General features: G+C 48.8%; 7 protein-coding genes across 7 annotated transcripts; 2 read left to right on the top strand and 5 right to left on the bottom strand.

Moving 5' to 3' along the window:
• Positions 1–1,779: 1,779 nt before the first annotated feature.
• On the top strand, positions 1,780–2,706 carry FSUBG_6974 (SDO1-like protein; the record flags this gene model as incomplete). Its single annotated transcript, XM_036685229.1, has 1 exon — positions 1,780–2,706. The coding sequence occupies one exon, from the start codon at positions 1,780–1,782 to the stop codon at positions 2,704–2,706; it is 927 nt and encodes a 308-aa protein (XP_036537519.1).
• Positions 2,707–3,042: 336 nt separating this feature from the next.
• Positions 3,043–3,719, bottom strand: FSUBG_6973 (40S ribosomal S18 protein; the record flags this gene model as incomplete). The annotated part of the gene is made up of 3 exons (XM_036685228.1): positions 3,043–3,343; positions 3,400–3,530; positions 3,594–3,719. 3 exons carry the CDS (start codon positions 3,717–3,719, stop codon positions 3,043–3,045), a joined length of 558 nt encoding a protein of 185 aa, XP_036537518.1.
• An 829-nt stretch (positions 3,720–4,548) lies between these two features.
• FSUBG_6972 (uncharacterized protein) lies at positions 4,549–5,626 on the bottom strand (the record flags this gene model as incomplete). Its single annotated transcript, XM_036685227.1, has 3 exons — positions 4,549–4,575; positions 4,624–5,282; positions 5,347–5,626. The coding sequence occupies 3 exons, from the start codon at positions 5,624–5,626 to the stop codon at positions 4,549–4,551; spliced, it is 966 nt and encodes a 321-aa protein (XP_036537517.1).
• A 1,751-nt stretch (positions 5,627–7,377) lies between these two features.
• On the bottom strand, positions 7,378–7,857 carry FSUBG_6971 (uncharacterized protein; the record flags this gene model as incomplete). The annotated part of the gene is made up of 1 exon (XM_036685226.1): positions 7,378–7,857. One exon carries the CDS (start codon positions 7,855–7,857, stop codon positions 7,378–7,380), a length of 480 nt encoding a protein of 159 aa, XP_036537516.1.
• A 3,926-nt stretch (positions 7,858–11,783) lies between these two features.
• FSUBG_6970 (sucrose transporter SUT1D) lies at positions 11,784–13,715 on the top strand (the record flags this gene model as incomplete). The annotated part of the gene is made up of 1 exon (XM_036685225.1): positions 11,784–13,715. The coding sequence occupies one exon, from the start codon at positions 11,784–11,786 to the stop codon at positions 13,713–13,715; it is 1,932 nt and encodes a 643-aa protein (XP_036537515.1).
• A 381-nt stretch (positions 13,716–14,096) lies between these two features.
• On the bottom strand, positions 14,097–15,415 carry FSUBG_6969 (uncharacterized protein; the record flags this gene model as incomplete). The annotated part of the gene is made up of 6 exons (XM_036685223.1): positions 14,097–14,507; positions 14,570–14,597; positions 14,793–14,827; positions 14,915–15,118; positions 15,175–15,309; positions 15,365–15,415. 6 exons carry the CDS (start codon positions 15,413–15,415, stop codon positions 14,097–14,099), a joined length of 864 nt encoding a protein of 287 aa, XP_036537514.1.
• A 945-nt stretch (positions 15,416–16,360) lies between these two features.
• Positions 16,361–17,863, bottom strand: FSUBG_6968 (mixed-linked glucanase precursor MLG1; the record flags this gene model as incomplete). The annotated part of the gene is made up of 1 exon (XM_036685222.1): positions 16,361–17,863. The coding sequence occupies one exon, from the start codon at positions 17,861–17,863 to the stop codon at positions 16,361–16,363; it is 1,503 nt and encodes a 500-aa protein (XP_036537513.1).
• Between the last annotated feature and the right edge of the window lie 3,214 nt (positions 17,864–21,077).

Below are 21,077 nucleotides of genomic sequence, written 5' to 3'. Positions count from 1 at the left end.
ACCTACTTAGTACATAAGGCGACCACAATCGGCCTACCAATATGGATGTATGTAGCAGCACAAGGCATGAAACATGAGTGAGGCGGCAAGTTGTAACTGATACCTGATTAGACGGGTCATCATGAGCCAACGGGTAGCTTTATTGCCTATCCTTTGCATGGTCTAGGGGGATTCAGGTGAATATAGCCTAAGCTCAGAGGGCTCTTCTAAGTTTGTTTTGATACCCTATATCAAGGTCTGATGTTCTCTTGCTCCCTCTGAGGATGGTTTAACATTATATTAATACGTTCAACTTTGGCCGGTGATTCAAGTTCCTATCTGCCCTGTGTTGCAATTGTATCGAAGAGGCATATGTTCCTGAAGAGAGACAACATTTTCATCAATGTCCATTTGACTTACCTATGTAATTTCTCCTTTTCACTAAAGTAGTTTTGCCAAACTTCGCCTGGGCTAATAAAAGCAAGCTCGAGCTTGAGCGCATGGATACCGACCTACTTATGGAGAATATGCTCAGTATCTAAGCCTCCATATCCTCAGACTTAAGCCAAAGCCGATACATAAACATTACTTGGCTAAGAGCATCCTGGCCACTATAGAACATCCAGACATCGTTCTTTATCAGTGAAAAGCACACATACCCCCCCATCCATAGGTCTCCGCCCGCTTGATTTCTAAACCACATGGTCTCTACTGAGTAAGTACTGAGTTTAGAGCGGCGGCCTGGATAAAACGATCGATATTTTGCAAGTCATTCAGCAGACGAACAGGTATTGTTTATTGGAGTTCGTCTCCAGGAATACGCAGAAATGAGTTATATCTGTCCAGATACTGTTATAGGATCAAAGTAGTCCGCATGTTTACGCAAAAGCATTCATCCTTTACAGAAACCGCTATAGGGGCCTCACTGTTCAAGCCTTCGAATGTAAGTTAAAAGCTCGGTGGCCTCATAAGGCTGACGGTAAGGGAAAAATAATAAAATAACAAAAATCATAATACGAAAACCGTAGCCAGGCAGGATGCTAATAGCTGACCACACGACCCAGTCTCCAGATAGGGACATAAGCAGTCACAATTAGACCTTGTTCGTCAAATGAAGAGACAGACCGATTGCCAAGACATGTCACATTATACGAGGCGAGGTGTAAGTTATTCGCAAGCTTGGCGACATGAATGTAGGTAAGGTAAGGTAAGGTAAGGTAAGGTACCTAGCCAGTTGCTAAGATACATCACGGTTGTCACTTATAAAATGATTATGGAGAAAGGTCAGACGAGGGTATTAAGGGGACGTGCCATGTTCGTAGTAAATATTGCGAGTCTCATCCATGTAAGTCATGTTGATTCTAGTTATCAGCCAGTTTAGTCCATCCGCATTGTTCCAACAACTACTGCTTACTTACAAGAACAGGAAACCAATCACACATAATATAGAAGCTCAGTACATATATGCCTTAATACTGAGAACAAGGGCAATGCGTCATTATAATTGGTTAAATTCAATGAATGGTTACTGAGGCATGGTACATATCGTTATGACTCAAAAGGTATGACGAAGGCCTACCACTATATTCTTCATTGGTGCGGGGCATTATTACGCAGGAGGAAATCCAAACCTGACTGATGGCGGGGTCCAGAAAAAAGTTCTGGTAGAGAAGGTGAGAGTGTCTAACTCGGTACTGTCTTTATTAACTACCTCAGCTCTACGCAAGTCTCAGCAACTCAACGCAGCGCCCTCTGTTTCCCTTCTCTAATTTGTTCCATCTCGTAAATAAATCGCCTACCATGTCTCGCCAGATCCAACAACCATCCAACCAAATCAAGCTCACAAACGTCTCCCTCGTACGCCTCAAGAAGGGAAAGAAGCGCTTTGAGCTCGCCTGCTACAAGAACAAGGTCCTCGAGTGGCGATCCGGGATTGAGACAGATCTCGATAATGTCCTCCAGATCCCAAACGTCTTCCTCAACGTGTCCAAGGGGCAAACAGCGCCTCGTGAGGATCTCGACAAGGCCTTTGGCAAGGGCAAGTCCACAGACGACATCATCCTCGAGATTTTGAAAAAGGGCGAGATGCAAGTCGGCGAGAAGGAGCGCGCGGCGCAGACAGAGCGGGTGCACAATGAAGTTGTCAGCATAGTCGCTAGCAAACTGGTCGATCCGAGAACCAAGCGCGTCTATACTTCTGGCATGATCGAGAAGGCTCTCGACATGCTCAGCTCACAGGCCCATACCGCGACACCAGACAAGAGCGCTGCCGGAAGTGCTACTGGAACACCTGCGACTGGAGAAGCGGGCGAAGCTAAGCCCAGAGCCCAGCACAACTGGACGGGGGTTAGCACGACCAAGAGCGCAAAGAGCCAGGCCCTCGAAGCCATGAAAGCCCTCATCGCTCATCAGCCCATTCCAGTGGCGAGGGCACGCATGAGGCTTCGTATCGCATGTACCACCAACGTCCTCAAGCAAGCCCTGAAAGGAGCCAAGGGAGGTAACAAGGAAGAAGACGGCGAGCAAAAGGCCGTGGGGACAGTCAAAGACAAGATCCTCAGTTACGTTGAGCAAGTCGAGAGTCAAGATGTCGTTGGTTCGGAATGGGAAGTGGTCGGCTTTGTAGAACCTGGAGCGTTTAAGCCCCTATCCGACTTTATTGGCAATGAGACTAAGGGACAGGGAAGAGTTGAGGTTTTGGATATGGCTGTCACGCACGAGGATTGAGTAACAAACACATTCAAGCAGTCAAAAGAAAAGTCATGATACCCTTGCCTAGAATCATACAGAATATTTTCCTTTCTGTAGCAATACCCATGTTGTCACCGGGTTACCCTGTCGTTGACTTCGTAGAACCATAAAAATTCACGTATCGGTAGCATGGAAACTTCCTGCTCCCTCGTAGAACATCTTTACTTGAATACTTTTGATTCGTGACTCTGATCTAGAGTACAGCCCTTGCTTTGGCTGCATGTGCCAGAAAGCAAACCTCTCAAAATGCTCAGAAAGATGGAGAAACCAGCCGTCACGCCTGTCCACCCATAACCAACACCCATAAAAAGTTTAACCACCCTTCTTCTTGGAGACACCGACGGTCCTGCCACGTCGACCAGTGGTCTTGGTGTGCTGACCGCGGACACGGAGACCCCAGTAGTGTCGGAGACCACGGTGGGCGCGGATCTTCTTGAGACGCTCGAGATCCTCACGGAGCTTTGAGTCGACACCGTTGGCGAGAATGTGGGAGTCCTTGCCATCGACGATATCGCGCTGTCGGTTGATGAACCACGTGGGGATCTTGTACTGGGTGGGGTTTTGGAGGATGGTGACGATTCGCTCGAGCTCTTCAGAGGTGAGCTCACCAGCGCTATGAATTATTGTCAGTATATTGTGTATGTCTCGTAGGTATGAAAACTCGCGTACCGCTTGTTGAGATCGACATCGGCCTTCTTGCAGACCAAGTTGGAGTATCGGCGACCGACACCCTTGATCTTGGTCAAGGCGTACATAACCTTTTGCTTTCCGTCAACATTGGTGTTTAAAAGACGGAGAATCTGCGTATCATTAACATCTGCTTCTTTCGGGTTTCATGTCTCATCATCGATTTCGATGCACACAACGCTGAACAGGACGGCACAAGCGCATTCGAGCGCAGCGGTGTCGAATTCGATATCGATGAGATGATGCTGGAGAGGATGACTTACGAACTGGAAGTTCGACTTCTCTCCCGAGACGAGCGACATGATGGGCAACTTCTACCGGGCAGTTGCCGTATGCTCGTTGAATTCGATGATCGGGTGTAGAAGATAGAAGACTGAGTTGCCCTCGCTTAAGAAAAAAGGCTGTGGGTGGGTACTAGGGCAAGTGCAACTTTAGTACTATGTTGCGGATGGTAGTTGATCCGTGCCCAAGACAAGTCACGTGAGCTGTCTGATCCAGCCAGGCTGGGTCTCAGTCTCCCTGACTCATCAAATTTGAACTCAAAGTTTTTATATTGTTGTCTACGATTTATTCAGGTTTAACGCTTAGAACCACTAGGTACGAATGAGTGTACTTCGAGAAGCGCCTCGAGTCCGTGTCTGGCTCCAATATGAAGGACTTCAATCATCACACCAGGTAGGACTTTACTCATTACATGCTGTCAACTTGTGCTTGTGCAGCCCAACATCCGTACTTTGTCGTCTTTTTCCATCGCTCGGTCAGCTCAGCTCGCCAGCTGATCTTGAGCCGGATACCTCACCTCGGTGCTGGTACAAGACAAGACCAATATTGCAACGTTTTTTGAGTACGGAGTCTTTAGTGTTTTCACCAAATGGAGTCTTCCGTAATTTGACTGTTGTTACATTCCCTAGATTAGTAATTAACCCATCTATTCCCGTTCGTTTGTGTACCAGTACGCATCCTTCTATGCTTATTAGCCGGTCAAATCAATCTGTCCATGAGGACAGGCATCAGTATGTCTATTCCTTACACCTTGCTCCAAACTCGGGCCAAGTTATTTCCTGTTTGCACGTGTAGTTGAGTGTCATAGTTCTCGCAAATTCTCAGCCCCAATAGCTCCTTTCTGACCACCTAGAATTCGTCAAGCGGGTCGTAACCCTACTGACATCAGCATTGAACGGATTATGTCGGTCAGGAGAAACAAACCTTTTCTTTCTTGAGTTGATGAGCAAGCATTTCTGAGAGATTCGCTCTATCAGTCTCAGCGGTGAGGTTGGTGCTCCTTGTTTGAAGGTGGGTAACTGACACCTCCTTGAGGCCCCGAATGGTCAAAATCTCGTCCAATCCCAGAATGTCAGTGATCCTGACATGGCGATAGGATAGCGGGAAGAATTGCTTCATCAGATCGGCTCGTGGACTGAGGTTGGCAAGTGTGGATTTCGAGATGCTGATGGTCAAACCCTCGAGCTTATCACATTCTGCAAGTTTTTTGAAAGTTTTTGCCGACTTGGGTCCGCACCAGTGAACCTTGATGTCGCGGACATTCTGCACAAGCAGTGGATTGCTGTCGAGATGATGCAAAAGTTCGCAGCAGCAGCGGAAACGGACAGCCTTCTTCCGAAAAAAGATGCGAAAGAATTCGTGGTTGAGTGCTGGACCCAAGATAGACGGCAAAGCCTTCATCTGAGGAGTGTGGAAAGACCCGAATTCGCGTTCCAGCTGCGGACAGTTGCAGCTCACTTTTTGTGAGCTGGGTTTAATACCCTTTGATTTGAAGACGGTATCAACCATCAAGTCGACAATATACTCTCGGATCTCTGCAGGTAGTCTCATGAAAGGAAAACCCTCGATGGGCGGTGGTCGGTCTAGGTCAGGGAGTCACTCGCTGCTTCTTGGGAACGGTCTGTCAGATACTAGGGGACTACTTACCGGCAATCTCGAGGATCTCGGTGCACATCTCAATGATGTCGACACAGGTCTTGGACTCTTGGGGGTCCTTGTTGATCATGCGCGCGCACTTGGCTATTGTTGCAGCAACTGATTCTCTGCGGCGAGGACTCAGCCGGACCATGCTTCCCAGCTCTCTGGCGTCGATAACGCCGGCGTGAAAGCTTTCCAACCCCTGAAGGAGGACTTGAATGTTCTTGGTCAAGCCATATCGCGTATGTACGGCCTTGGACTTGAGAGCATACCAAGACTTACTCGACATGGCGACGATAGTAAGGAAACGCGATATAATTGAAAGCGACGGCGGTTATTTTCGATGCTGGTGTGAGAAAGAAAGTCAAGGAAAGATGATGGCGTTGGGAAGATCATGCAGCAAGCGGAGAGAATCTTTCCGAGTGAAGGAGCTCGCCTACTAAAGCGCCTCATTGATTCAGTAACTCAGGCAATGCCTCAGGTACCTTAGCTAATTCAATGTTGGGACGGATATCTAGGTACCTACTAATGGATGGGGTAAATCACAGTGGAGGTACATTGTGGTCTTTGCAAGCAGGAGCCTGCGCGCAGTGTCAAAATCTGCCTTCCCGCGCGCGCATGCGTACTTACCTCACATTAACCTACTGCCTTTGAGGTGCTGCGTCAATGGCAGGTACTAACTTTGGTGGAACCTCAAATGATTGAGATCACCTCATATCAAAGGCGAAAGAAGAGGTCTTTAGTAAAATACTCAAGGTACCTCGAGCTTGGTGAGATGCCAATAATGCAGCAAACAAGCGGCAGTGACATTGGCGGGTAAGCGCAGTTACATAAATGATGATAACGACGATGCTATGGAGCTGGAGTTGCAGTACATTGGTGCACCGACAGTATGTATGTATAAGTAAGGTACCTATCCATGGTTTACTCTGTGTTACATCGAATTTCCGCTGTCAAGTTATCCATCAACTCTTTTGTATCTAGATGAGTACCAGGTGTATGTCTACTTAACATGTGAAGTTCCATTCTTTGTTATATGGTTATTCTGGTTACTGGTTGTCAAATAGGTTCTTGATGTCAGTAAACTGTCAGCAACGTCCTGTGTTACATTAAAGGGAGCTGCTCTTTGTTCGGGCTGGAACAAAGCCTATTTGGCCACGAATAACGCATAGGCTACATTGAAAGTAGCGCAATGGTGACATAAACACTCTTTCTGAGACAATTTAATACAACATCGTAATCGATATGTATTAATCGTTATACATCAACTACTAATAGACCAGATTGTTGTGCCAACTCAGGGATTCCTGACCAACTATTACAGCAAGTTAGTACCAAACTGGCCCTGTTAAAAGCAGTCGTTAAAGGTCAATCTCAAATGACACAGGAGGAGATGTTTGATTGTAAAATAAGTAGACTTTTGTTGGTATGTTCGATTCAACGCCTTTTGGTCTATTTGCCCAGCGCATGACCAAAGTGATATGTATGCAAAACTCCTCAAGACAGTCGCTAAATCCAATATGCTCAATTCCAAACCACACATGTCGTGGCGTTTCAAATCATTTCATGCGGTTTTCCTTCGGTGCCCGAGACACCGTCGTCAGAGAAGACGATAAGAAAGACAGCCAATGCGCACTGCTTTTGTTTTGGTGTCTTTTGTTTTTATGCTCTAATGCAATGATTAAAGGCAAGTTCTGAAGTGGTGGTGTTGTTCAGATCGTCAGCTGTTATTCCTGTTTGGGTGGGAACAGGGGCTGATCTTTTGAGATGGTTGCATCACCCAATCGGTGATATTGTCGTGAACAGAGACAGCTTCCAGAGTTGCGATAAGATGGCGGATGGAAAAAATGCAACGCCCAAGGCGAGGATCTTCCAAGGGAGGTGCCTGATTTGGTGTGTTGTAGTAACGTTGCGGGCTTTTGGTGGCAGGCGTTGAAACTGGGGTTCTAGAACTCTTCCAAGATTCGCCGCTATCGACAATCGGCGAGCCCGCATGCCCGCCCATCCATTATCACTGACCTTGCCATTTCAGGAAACGGGCTACGATGATTTGACGGAGGAAGACGAGGAAGAAGTCTGATCATCGCTTTCGCTGTCGCCTTCCAGCGAGAAGTCAACAACGCTGGGGGCTCTGGTGCAGCAAGGGCTGATGCCAATGAAATTGTCCTCCTCGATTTGTTCGGGACAAGAGGCGCCAAAGGTGAAGTCGAAGTGAGAGAGCATCTCCTGATGCTGCAGATTCTGTGCGGTCATTGGCTTCTCGCTAGGGTGGGTGATCTTCTTCCCCTTCTTGTTCTTGGTCTTGCGCTCCTTGGTGGCATCCTTGTCCTTAGACCCCCACGTCCAGGTACGAGACAGCTTGTTGACGAGTGATGATTTTGATGATGAGTCTGACTTGTCGCTGTTCTGGCTGGACTTGGTCATGGTAGCTGTGATCTTTCCTGGGGTGTTGGCGTCGACGATATTTGTGCTTGAAGCGTCGGAGCGCACAGCGCGGCGGAAGTGCTCTCGGATGGCCATTGTGGATAATGTGTTGTGGTCGGCTGTAAGACAGGGTGTCCCGTGTTGTTATAGAGCAAGGTGTAAGCTCGATGATGAGTGTATGTTGTTGAGTTGTTATGATCGAGGCAATGAGCTTGGGATTGACAGGATCCTCAACTTTGGAAGTATCAGAGATGGTATGGGCGATCGTTTATCATGAATGGATAGAAAAGAGACAAGTGCAGCAGCCAGGACATTTAAAGGGAATCCCTGGAGACTGGAGATAGGAAAACCCCTCAAAGCCTTCGGTCGTTTCGGCCTGTATCCATCCAATCCGTCCTACTCTCCGGCGGCGCCTTGGAAAACCTGGGCTTGGTTGTGGAGGTGGAACCGCCTTGGGGCCCCTGGTCCCTGGGTACAAGTGGTACATTGGGGCGTCCTTTGGATTGCCTCTGGGTCTGGTAGCCCCTGGAAATGAAGACGCCGCACTGTGATTAGCTCAAGAGGGTGTCGGGGGCGGAGAATAGCGGAGGAGTCGGCGGCTTATACGGGGTCAGACCCTCAATGAGGTCAGTGTTGGCCAGAACAACTGTATGGAGAAACCCTGTAATGTCGGGCCGGGGAGTTGATTTTGGTACTGAGAGTACATTGCTGCCTCGTAACCCTCTCGCGGTTGACCATGTCGTGGTGGATGGACCGGAAGTAACAGTTTTTAGCAACATTGTAGATCCAGGAGTTGCAGACATGTTGAGGCTACACCACCTACGCCACTATTGGTAAACTATCAGCCTCAAAGGGGCAGGCCGCAGGAGGGCGAAAGGTTGTTTCTGCCTCTTGGCTTTTAGCCGGTGATCATTTCTATGATCGCTCTGACAGTGACAAGGGTGCTCAAGTGAGACTACGATTGCAGGCACCAGAGTTTCGTGCATGTTGACTGGCCCAGGCTTGGCTGACAGAAAATGGATCCAATAGCGAGCCTTGTTTCTTCCATTTCACCAGAGTACATATGTACATATCTAGTATAACCACAGCCGAATGTGTCCGGTAGTCGACGTGGGAGTCAGCGGAAACATGGCGTTCAGGAGTTAGGTGAACCGTGAGGCGCCTCGTGTATCAGCCGTTAATAATACCTGTCTCATACCGTCGACGCCTCTAAAAACAGACTTTTCATCTGGATATCGAATCCCGCAGCATGGCAACGGGCCTCATGCATGGTGTAACATTGGCCGTTTTCGACACCACCAGCACCTCATTTAGACTCCAACTTGAATCTAAAAACACGGGGTCGGCGACAAAGAGCCGTGGAGGGCCCCCGCACGATATCATCCACTTCATGCCCACTCGCCCACTAGCATTGTTGGGGGTTCTTGGGGTTCAGACCAGGCTAGACTCTGCGTGGCAAGTCATTAGGTAGCGTCGTTGTGTGAAGGTAACGCCGAGCTGAGTCCGTTGAACTCCGTTATGAGCTACTGGGTTCAGGTTTCTGAGATTAAGGCCAGCTCTAGGACACATAGTGACATCCAATTCAACGGCGTGCTTCCACTTCCAGGCACCGAGCAATCTGTAGTCTGATGAAGTCTCTGATGAATGCCACACTCTGCCAAGACTGAGCACGTTGATGCACATTATCCTTGCACGGAGATCCTTCGTCGCGCTGGAACCACCTGATGCGAATTACGTACTGGGGAATCGGCCCTTGCTCGGTTAATACTTGTGAACGAGGTCAGCCAACTACCCATCTATCTTTGGCAGCCGGTCGCGCGACAGTTGAAGCCGTTGGAGCCGTCAACAGAGTTTCCAACTGTCAATTTTGCAGGACTGCTAATAGCCCGGCAAGTCAATGAATGAATCTCTCCGGCTGGCAGGTAGAAAACCTCAATGATTTTCCACTGTTTGCTTCTTCCGTTTCTGGAACCCTTACGGGCAGGGCAGGACGGAATTCGGCAGAGACCGGACCGGTGTTTATCACGTTTTTGACCTCTAACCTCAAGACACTCAACTATCGCCGTTCCCGTTGGCTCCCGTTGCAGCCCACACAACATGTCTCATTCGCCACCCGCTCTCTGCGCCGGACTTGGCGTCCCGTTAGCAGCGCGGATAATTGCTTGAGTGTTGAGCTTATCGAACATAGCAGCTTCTTCTGATGGTTGGCGGAGAGGCTTTCGTTGAGGCGGCTATACTTGGCTTGCCTCTAGCCAGTTTTTGGAGGTTTTTTTTTTTCTTTCTCTCCATCTTTTTCCTTCTCGTAAGTTCACTTCTTGGCCACCGGAGTTGGCGACGATAAGTTGAAGAGATAACAGCGCCTGGCCTTGGCATGTGGGGATAACATCAACCTTGTCCATTGAACCCGTCGACAACCGTTCAGGTTCAGGTTAAGCCGGTGCTATTCGCTGAATAATTGTCTTGGTGGACCATCTGAGTCTCGCTAAGTCTTATCCCCCCTCTGGTCCACTTCTTGGTTCGAATTTGTTCGGCGTAACTCCGTCCTGTGGCGAGGTGATTACTGCTTGTTGTTCTTGTCTTGACATGCATACGGATACATGGGGGAAGATATCGTGAGCAGTACATCTGGAAATATCTGGTTGCATCATGGTGGTTGTTGCTGTTCCTGGTGATATGGGGCATTTTCAGTCAGGGTTTGCTTTTGCCAAGCTGCAGGCATTCCTGTTGCTCCTAAATTGTAGCCTAAGGCATCTATGATTTATTGAGTGTGGATATTGGACTCGGTGCAACATGCTGCCGAAAAGTTCACATGTATCGATTACGACCAAACAACGATTTGATAATATAGTATGTAGGTACGGAGTAGGTATATGTGATAGGATATCGACCACTAGCACAAAGCTGGTACTCGACAACGTCTGTTGAGGCTCTTGGTAAGAGGACCACTTATGTCAGGAGCTAATAGAAAAGACCATCGATTACGGGCTATTTTTTGATCAGACGTCGTCATACATTATCTCAAGCGGAGTTGAAAGCTGCTGGGTTACACACATCTGGGCTATTAGGAGTTCACCAGAAATATCCTACTGACCGCCTCGACTCTGAGCGTCATATCACCGCGTGCAGTAGGTAGATATTAGTTTGAGACACGGACAAAAAGGTCCTCGGCGTGCTCAAATTGCTGCATGTCTTTGATATTATCCGTCATTTTTGACGCAGTGAAATCTACATACAGGGTAAGTTCCACAGAAGAAGCACCAGCGAACGGGGCAGCTACAGGGCATATTAGTGGCCAGTACCACCTGGGCATGTGCCGTGGCCAATGACATAGCGCGCTGCAAGCCCCGGACAGCGATTCGAATCAGGAACGGGGGCCTCGATCAGTCAATTGATGATCAACGTCACGATCTATTGGAGGCGGGCCCAGTGACGCACCTCTTTCACACTCTGACAGCACGGTACCCGACCTCTCTTTACCTGCCACGCCCGACTCCTGACTCTGAGGCCTGCCTACGACAGGCGCAGCTTCGGTCGCGTGAGTTTTTGATTTGACCACATGATAGTTTCATACTGCAGATACCTATAGTACCTAAGTATTCAACGGACATTTATTGATCCAGCCAGCTGAACCCAAGGTAACTCCCCAAAGTAAGTACATACCCTGCCTACCTCCTATCGTCTCCTCGGCTGTCTTCTGAAGTCCACCGTTTTCTTTATTTGCTTTTCGTCACATTGTCTCGTGTCTGTATGAGATCGGCTCCTCAGCGCCTTTATCCCACTTGCTTGTGATAACCATTCGCAGATACCCAGGTCGCGAACGGATACAGCCCCTGTCACCGTCTTCGTCTATTAGCAACACAACTGCCGTGTTGTAATTACCTGAGTTCGCATCTTACAGCCTCCCCGCATCCGGACTCTTACCTACGGCAGCTAGATAGCAGCAGCTTTAAAGCATCGAGTGTCTCCTCCAGATCCCAGCGTGTCAAGTTTGTTACAATAACTTCTTGTCGAGCACCGCTGTGATGGGCGCGGAAGACACTGGGGGTGGTGGGCTACCAGCCTCTCCCTCATCCTTTAATCCACGAAGAACCGGCGGCAGTCAGTCTATCGCTCGAGGCGCCAACACACAAGGCTACGACGAACAATCACCTCTACTAAACAATGACGCCAACAATGGCCATGGGGAAGCGGACGATTCACAGGTCACAAAGAGCATATGGTATTTGCTCATATTGACCATCAGCATTGGTGGCCTCCAGATCGCATGGTCTGTTGAGCTTTCAAACGGATCACCATATCTTCTATCTCTTGGCTTGAGCAAATCTCTCATGGCTCTCGTCTGGATTGCTGGACCCTTGACCGGCACCCTTGTTCAACCATATGTGGGTATGCTCAGCGACAATTGCCGTCTGCCCATGGGCAAGAGAAAACCGTTTATGATTGGGGGATCTATTGCCACCATACTCTCACTCCTGTTTCTTGCCTGGGCCAAAGAGATTGTCGGTGCTGCTGCTGGACTCATGGGTTTCGACCCAGAGTCCAAAGATGTGAAAACAACAACTATTGTGGTCGCAGTCATCGGCGTGTACGTCCTCGATTTCGCCATCAACACTGTCCAGGCGTCCATTCGTGCTTTCATCGTCGATTGTGCGCCAGCTCACCAGCAAGAGTCTGCCAATGCCATGGCCAGTCGGATCACCGGATTTGGTAACATCGTTGGATACATTGCTGGGTATGTCGACCTGACCCGTCATCTTGGCTTCCTTGGGAGGACGCAATTCCAGATCCTCTGTGCCATCGCATGTTTTGCCCTCGCCTTGACCGTGTTTGTGAGCGCCGCCTTCATCAAAGAGAGGGATCCCCGACTTGACGGCCCGGCCAAGAAGGAACAACAAGGTGTTTTCTCCTTCTTCTTCACTATTTTCAAGTCGATCAAACGCCTCCCGCCTCAGATTAAGAGGGTATGCGAGGTCCAGTTCTGCGCCTGGGTGGGCTTCTTCCCTCTGTTGTTCTATACATCCTCCTACATCGGAGAGATCTACGTCGAGCCATACCTCCAAGCGAATCCCCACATGTCTCCGGAACAGCTCAACAAACTGTATGAGCAAGCGACCCGTATTGGTACCTTTGCACTTCTGATCAACTCGATCGTGAGCTTGCTCACAAATGTGTTCCTTCCATTTTTCATTGCTCCAACGTACGATAGCCAGCCAGTCACTGGTGTTCCGGGAGAGAGCCCTGCAGGCTACTATGACTCGGATGACGATGAGAAGCCATCGTGGCTAGACAAGCTGGCCATTCCGGGCCTGACTCTTAAGCGTGCTTGGTTTCTGTCCCTCCTTCTTTTTGCTGGGTGCATGTTCGCCACGCTTTTCGTCCGGACCGTAAAGGCGGCCACCGTGCTTGTTGGTCTTGTTGGTATCACCTGGGCGATGACACTGTGGGCTCCATGGGCCATCATCAGTGCCGAGATCAGCCGGAGAGATGCCCTGATACGAGCTCAAAAGATACGATTGGCAGCCGCCAGAGCAAACAATGACGGAACCGCAGATGACGAGGAGGAAGAAATCGACCAGGCTGGAGTGATCCTCGGCATCCACAACATGGCGATTGCGGCACCTCAAATCATTGCTACTGTTGGTTCCAGTATCATCTTCAAGCTCTGGCAGAAGCCCAGAGGCACACCGGGAGACCACAGTATTTCTATTGTGTTCGCTCTTGGTGGAGCCTGTGTCCTGATCGCATCATTTTTCGTTGCCAAGATCAAGGATGATGCTTCTATGCCAGCTGATGTTATGATCGAAGCCGAACAGGGTCGGAGTGGGACAGAAGAGGCCCCAGAACGCCGACCTCTCAGCAGGCGCAAGTCTACCAAAGACCAGCTTCCCAGAGCAACTCAGGCCCGGGCCACACTGACACGACACAAGAGTTTCGGAGGCGCCGAAATGCACTAAGAGCATCAATGCACACACACACACACACTCACACTCATTCACAGACAGAGACGTACACGCCCTTGAGCGAAGCATGGGGAGGCGTAGGGTAAGGCATCTGGATTGGCATTTGGCTCTACTTACCAAGCCTAGGAGCATATGGAGGGATGGAATACCGATTTTCTTTTAGTTAATTTGATAAGTACCTAATGCTAGAAGCCCTAGGTATGATGCTGGGTTATAGGTTGGATGCTAGAACCACAGTTTTATGTTTAAGCTTAGATCAAAACATCACATTCGTTCCTCAGCTCGTCTTGATCTGATATACATCGCTCAAATACCCAAGCCTATCCATCCGCCACCATGACGCACAACATCCTTAGCAGAGCCTACGCCCCGAAATCAATCCACTGGGTTTGGGTCTGCTGACTTGGGACCACACATGCCGATAGAAACCCTTGTCTCGCCAGGAAGAGGACCCAGGGTAGGATTGATGGTGGTGAAAGGGATGAAGCGAAAGCACCACAAGACATCGTCATCATCACCACAATAACTGTAGTCACAGTCGAACGACTCCTTGGGAGCAGCTGTAACAGCAGGGGCATCCGTGTCGCAAGCCTCTGGGTTGTGAGGGAGGGCCAGGGCTGTTGAGGCGAAAAGTAAGACGAGATAGTTGATGGGAAACATTTTGAAAGTTGTGAAGCTTCTGTATCGGACTTGGGCCAAGACTTTCCGTTGCCAAAGTTTCCATGAGAGGAGGGGATCTTTATAGAAAACCATGGGCAAACAAGTGCCACATTCGAGAAGGGTTCCCTGGAATCGATTCAACCAACAGGTACTTGTTTGCGTTGCAGATGATGGCATATAACACTCACATGATACTGCAGCTGGGTTTCATATGGACTAGAACAACAGAGAGCAAGTACAGTAAGCGAAAGGGCGCGTATGGAATCGGCAGATGCGATTTGCACCCACTCTACCCGAGGCAAAGAATTTTACAAGGCGATTATATAAAATGGCCGAGAATTGTGAGACCAGGCGGGAATGCTGTACTTGGGAAGACTGAAAGCCAACTGTTGTCTCTGGTGACCAAGGTACCTATTCAGGTATACACCAGCCCTCATGTGGCTCTCCTTTTACATGGATAGCATCTTGTTTCCAGCCTTCAACCACAACGACATGATAACTCCGATGCTGGTTACCCAAACTAAACTGCGTACCCGTGATAGTCGGGGATTATCCTGCAACCACAGGTAAGCGATGTTGTACAGGAGACGGCTCACAACATAGCCGAGACCGAGGATATTGATTGTTGGCGCTGGTACGGCTGCGAAATTTGCGGCCAAGATACCTGCGGCATAGCAACCGATAGTTTCGAGGCCGTTTTCTGTGGCAGCTTTTGCACGGAGGAGGAATTGTTTATGCTGGGATGGTTAGTGGGAGTTGTGAGTGGGATGGACAGTCAGACAACCGAACTTACAGATTTATCAAGAGTCTGGCAATTGGCGATTCTGTCCTTGTGAGAACGAGGGTTACAGTTGTCGTAGGTCCCTTTGGCACCTGCGGTGATGGTGTAGGCGTGAGGGAACGTGATGATGAAGAATGCAGCTGGGACCTATAAGAAGCATTAAGTTGAGATGTCGTTGATCACGAGGGGAGAAGGGCCGTACTGTGAAGAAGGAATAGTTCCTTGTGAGATCGAGACCGAGAAAGGACTCCATTGTGGTTGATAGGGAGTGAGGGAGTCGTACTGTGATGAAGAAAGAGGTCGACTGAATTGTATGATGGATGGAGGAGACCTCTGTTTTAAATCACAAACAACAACAACAGCAACAACAACGACAAAACTGTTGAGATCTGATGAGACTGAATTATCGTGAGTTCCTGGGAGAATTATCAAACTTGTCCGACAGTTTAATAATCAGGCGTAACTGTTGGTTATTAGACCCGCTTCGAGCATGAACATGCATCCAATGTCATGCATGTCATGTTGAGTTAGCATAACGGTTATGATCAACCCAAAGGCCCAAGTGAGGATAACGACTTTTGAACAACGTGACAATTTCTCACTGAATCCTACTATGTGTCATCATGGAGTGTTCAGTGTTATTTAACACGATGAGAGTAGATGAAAGTCATGTCTACTAGTTACGGTCACTCCTCACTAAGGTATGCCATGGAATGTCAAGAAGAGGTATAGGTACTAAGGTAAAAACCTGGCCATATCGGGTTTGGTGGTGTACCTGATCCATGCCCAACACCGCTAACGTCGATCATCAACATGACTAAAGAAACAGGGGCATTCTCAACGCCTTTCAACATCATCAGCATTCCCCTTCTCACAAATGTCCCCTGGTGATGATATACACACGTTCAGCAATCACGCCACAGAAAACACCCAAAGTAGGCTCGTAAGACTTGCATTGCTAAATACTTCATATGCTCGCATGGCCATCAACCACTTGTAGCCAAGAGATGACTATATATGTATGTACTGAGAAGAGTAAAGGCTGACATAAGAAATCTAGAATCGAAAATGCTTTGACAGATGTTCAATATCTGTTAGAATGTCACGTAAAAACAGCCGCCACCGCCGACCTATATCTTTCCTTCTTGTGTCTGGGGGGTATCTCATATGTTTGTAAAGAATTAGAGGCTCGACCTGCTCATGCAAGATATCGCTTCGAGATGACGGATCGCTTGGACCCGACTCGCCAACCGTTTCCGTTCCAGCTTGCGGTGCCGCTTGGTTGGGACTTGCTGGTCTTGTAGGCTCCGGGGCCATGGTATTGACCATTGTCGTAACTTTGGCCAGTGCTGTAGCCACTACCGCCTTGGCCTTGTTGACTGTCAGAAGAGTATCCATCACCGTTCTGACCTTGCTGACCGTTCTGGGTGTCTTGTCCTGGCTGAGTATTTGTGGGTGGGTTGGTCTGGCCATCACCGTTTCCGCTCTGGCCGTTACCACTGTTGCCATTGCCACTGTTTCCGTTGCCCGAGTTTCCATTACCCGAGTTTCCGTTACCGGAGTTGCCATTACCAGAGTTGCCGTTACCGGAGTTACCGTTGCCAGAATTTCCGTTTCCTGAGTTGCCATTGCCAGAGTTGCCGTTACCACTGTTACCACTACCGCTGTTACCGCTGCCAGAGTTGCCGCCACCGGTAGTTCCGTTACCACCACCACCACCGCCGCCGTACGAGCCTCCCTGGATGTAAACCTTGATGCTGTTTACAAGCCAGTAGGCGTTCTTGAAGTCGGCAGGGTTGTTGGCAACATAGTCCTTGCAGTCTCCCAAAGACGAGGTCTCTGGGTTCTTGCCCCAGACATCAGGGGAGCCAGCCCAATCACCACAGAAAGTGGTATCAAAGACGATGTTGTTCTCCTTGAAGTGATCGTCGATGTTGCAGCCTTGACCGCCGTTGAATTTGGCAGCGGGAGGACCCCAGGATGAAGGGGTGGGGTTACCGGACTGGATATCTTGCGGGATGCGACCACGGTGGAAGAACCATACAGCAATGTGGTCGGATGTCCACTCAGTGGCGTAGACCCCGCCGCCGATGTCATTGAAGCCATCGCCGTAGTTCTGGTTGTCTGAGGTGTCCTGGCCACAGCCGGCGGAGGCACCAGCCGAATCGCAGTTCTCGGACTCGAGGGTCGTGCCCTGAGTGGTGCCATCATTGGTGATGCTGCAGCCAGGTCCTGTGTGGAGACTGATCTTGTTCTCAGTCTGAGTGTTGACACCCTCAAGGATATCAATTTCGCCAGAGGTTGGCCAGTTGGGGCCGAACATCCAGTATGCAGGCCAGACACCGGGGATGCTGCCAGGCATATGGGCGATATCGGCGACGAAGAGACCGTGAGTGAAAGCGTCGCGAGAAGTGACACGGACAGACCTCCGGCCGTTGGAGGGGTTCTTTGTCTGGTAGTCTACACCCATGTAGACAGCACCATCGACATAGCCAGCCAAACCCTCAGAGTTGGCGGCGTCGGCATCGACGTAGTCAACAAAGCCGTGTGTAGGATCCTCCTCGTTGAAGAACTCAAAGGCCTCGAAAAAATTGGAAGAGTCGTATGTAGTCTTGAGGGAGTACTGAGAGTAGGAGTTGTTCTGTGCAAACGCACTATTGAACAAGGCCGTGAGGCCCAGCGCGAGGATGGAGGAATGCATTGTGGAGTCTTTGGAGAAAGAGAAAGAGAAAAGGCAAAAGAAAAAGCCGACAAGAGGAGTGTTGTGTTGTCCCTAGTTGACTATTCACAAGATCGATTCTGATTTGAAGCTGAAGTTTTGAGTGTGAAGGAGAGAATGCGATGAAGTCGTTCACAGAGACAGATGATTTGTGCCAGGTGGGTAGGTTGTATCAGAGCGAGGCTGATCCCTTTAGAAGGTCGAGTGCAATGAACAAACGGTTTATAACAATAGATCCGTGAACGACCATTCATCACCTATTGTCTGAACGAGGGAATCCCCAGCCAAAAGGGGAGGGAGGGCTGGAGCTTGAGCTGGAGCTGGAGGGGGAGGCTATTGAAGTGAGTGACAATAGCTCTGGCACTGACGCTGCCAAGGAGGGAGGGAGGGAGGGAGGGAGGGAGGTAGGTAGGTAGTCCAGCGATATAACTACTGCTCCTAGTCAATAGGAAAACAGCAACAAAACCAAGTAAAAAGAGAGTGGATGGAAGAGAATGATAAAACAAGGACGGTCAGCCAGCTACCAAAAGGATTGAACGGTGATGGCGACGAATGCAGCCAAGAAAGAAGTCAAGGAGTGGATGTGTCTTGTCTAAGTTTCCAAGAACAGCTCAGCCTCAGAGTAACCAGACACTGAAGACGGAAGAAGCCAAGGCAAGGCAAAGAACAAAGACAAAGACAGAGAGAGAGAGAGAGAGAGAGAGAGAACAAGAAAGAAAGAAAAAAGAGTGAGGTTGGTTATGGTCTAGTAAAAGGAAGGGCTTCCAAGGAGAGGAGGGAATGCGGGAGCTATGTATAAGTTTATGTCTCTGATATGGACCGGAATGTCTTACAGCCTCTCCTTTTGAACGCCAAGCTATTTTGAGAAACGAGACTAGCCATGTTTCTTTGTTACTCTCCCACCCCTTGTCTCGTTTGGGCTTCTATCAGTTCATGCTCTACGGGATAGAATAGAGATCAGATGGATACTAGTGCTCGTGCTGTGCATGCTAAAAGATTCCGAAACAATAGCCAAGGGGGTAGGGGAGGAGCCCTTGAACAAGTCAGGACTCTTCATATAATAGAGTGCCACCAATAGAACCTCCCACAACCACTTTTGTCCAGAGGCTCTGATGCGTAGCTTGACAGTTCCGACTCAGAGAGGGCCAAGGCCAATCACTCCAACGGAGAAAAAGCTTAGCGGAACCATATACGGCTTGGCGTGCCTGGAGATGGCCGGTTCAGGCAGGGAGATAAATAAGTCGAGGCCTGTGGTAGGCCCATATCAAGTAGACGAGCGGGTTCAGGGGTTTGCATCCACTAGAGAGCACGCTATTTGACAGTGGAGTGAGTGTGTGGTAGGGAGGGGGTTTTAGTGAGTACTGTACCTTACTAGCTCACCTAGCTCGAGGGCTTTCAGATGGGACGAGAAACAGCTGACGACGAAACAGAAACATTCCCGCTCAGCTGAGTGAGGTGTAGGTTGTGTTTTCCTGGAATTCTCTATTGTAATATATTGATTATCCATCTGAATGCTATTGTTCTTGAATTCGTGAATCATACAACTAACTACTACCTAAATATTTAGGTACACCCAGTCTATCAGGGACCCAGACTTTGGTATCCATAACAGCGCTTCTACATACTAAACTTGACTGCATGTACTCCGTATAGCCGCGCGCTCAACTCGTTTCTATCCCTGTCTCTCCACCTGATGCCATCCATCTATAACTACTAAGGTACCTATCTTAGGGAGTTAAAAGCCCAGTCCAACAAGCAAGCAAGAATAAAGAATGTCCAGACAAAGCACCCAGCATATAAATCACAAATTACATAACCTGATCTTGACCCCATCTTGAATCGCTCATATTTAAGCTAGGCTGAATTCATTCCTTACCAAGACATTTCAGTCACTTACTTAGCCTCGACGCGCGTTATCCAGCCGCCGCCACACTCATGCAAACAATGACCTTCCTAGGTATTCTGAAACATAGTCTCAGGAATGGAAGCAAGGCTAGACCTTTCTATCCCTTCTTCCTGCCTGGCCTACCTTATCTAGCACCTCTTTTGGACACTCGCACATATGTACGGTACTGTACTCACGCTGCTGACCTCACCGCAAAACCTTTCTGCCACCTCCGTTCTCTCTCATCATCTTGGATACTCCAACATTTCCACTTGATGAACCTTGAAATTCGATAAAAATCTGCCACTACTGAAATGTATGCAGACATCTATCGTATCTGTCCTCTCCTGGCAAGGCTAGTCTACTCTTAGTACCTACAGTAACTACTTCAACGGGCGGAGAATCAACTTCTGGGTCTATTTTTTCCGTGCCGTGGTCCCGAAGTCACATCACATCCCGGCAGTTATGATCTCGGCTCTACGTATAGACTAGACGAACAAGATCGACGTCTTTCTCAAGGTCCAGGACCACCTCCATCTTTTTAGACTTTTAGAATGTCGTGATATTTCCCCTGATTGTATGGAGCCTCGCTACGCATATTGTATCAGCTTGATCTGTATCTGGGATTATCCTTGCCCAATAATCATCCATCATCCATCATCCATCACTTCCGAAGGATCTCACTCATTCGACACAAAACAGTTTCACCCCACGCATCTCAACACTACTGTACCTACCTAACAGTATCGGACAATTCCCCCGTAGGTGGTTAAACATTTTCTTTCGGACCGACCGCAATCCCAGCTACTCGGGTATATACTGTACTGCAATTAAGGTACATAGTATACGGAGTATGTATGTTCTTTCTAATTGACAGCCACATGAAACTCTACATACATCCTCCTCCACAACCTAACAACACCCCTTTCATATCTATAAAACACTTCCCATCTCCTCTCATTTCATACCATGAGGGTTCGGTAAGCAGGCGATGCTTCCAAATTCAAACCTCTCCGTGCGATATGCAGCCGAGATTTCTCCCTTACGTCCATCTCTCTCGACTGTCGCGGCTCTCTTTCTAATGCCTCGTCTAAGTGGGTATATGCAGTCGAGAAAAGAAAAAGTGCAAATCATGTACCGAACTCCGTGGCAACCATCAGCACAGTCATACCATCAGACTGCTTTTCGTGTCCGTGTCCGTGTCCGTTCCCCGTATATCGTCTCGCCGAGTTGATGCGTCTATACCCCAACAACAAACAATCAAGAGTAAATCGTCGCTTCATTCATCTCACAGCTTCATTCAAGTGCTCT

The sequence above is a fragment of the Fusarium subglutinans genome (genome assembly GCF_013396075.1).
Source record: "Fusarium subglutinans strain NRRL 66333 chromosome Unknown NRRL66333_c0000082, whole genome shotgun sequence".
Taxonomy (NCBI): domain Eukaryota; kingdom Fungi; phylum Ascomycota; class Sordariomycetes; order Hypocreales; family Nectriaceae; genus Fusarium; species Fusarium subglutinans.
This window is presented reverse-complemented; position numbering and strand designations above follow the sequence as displayed.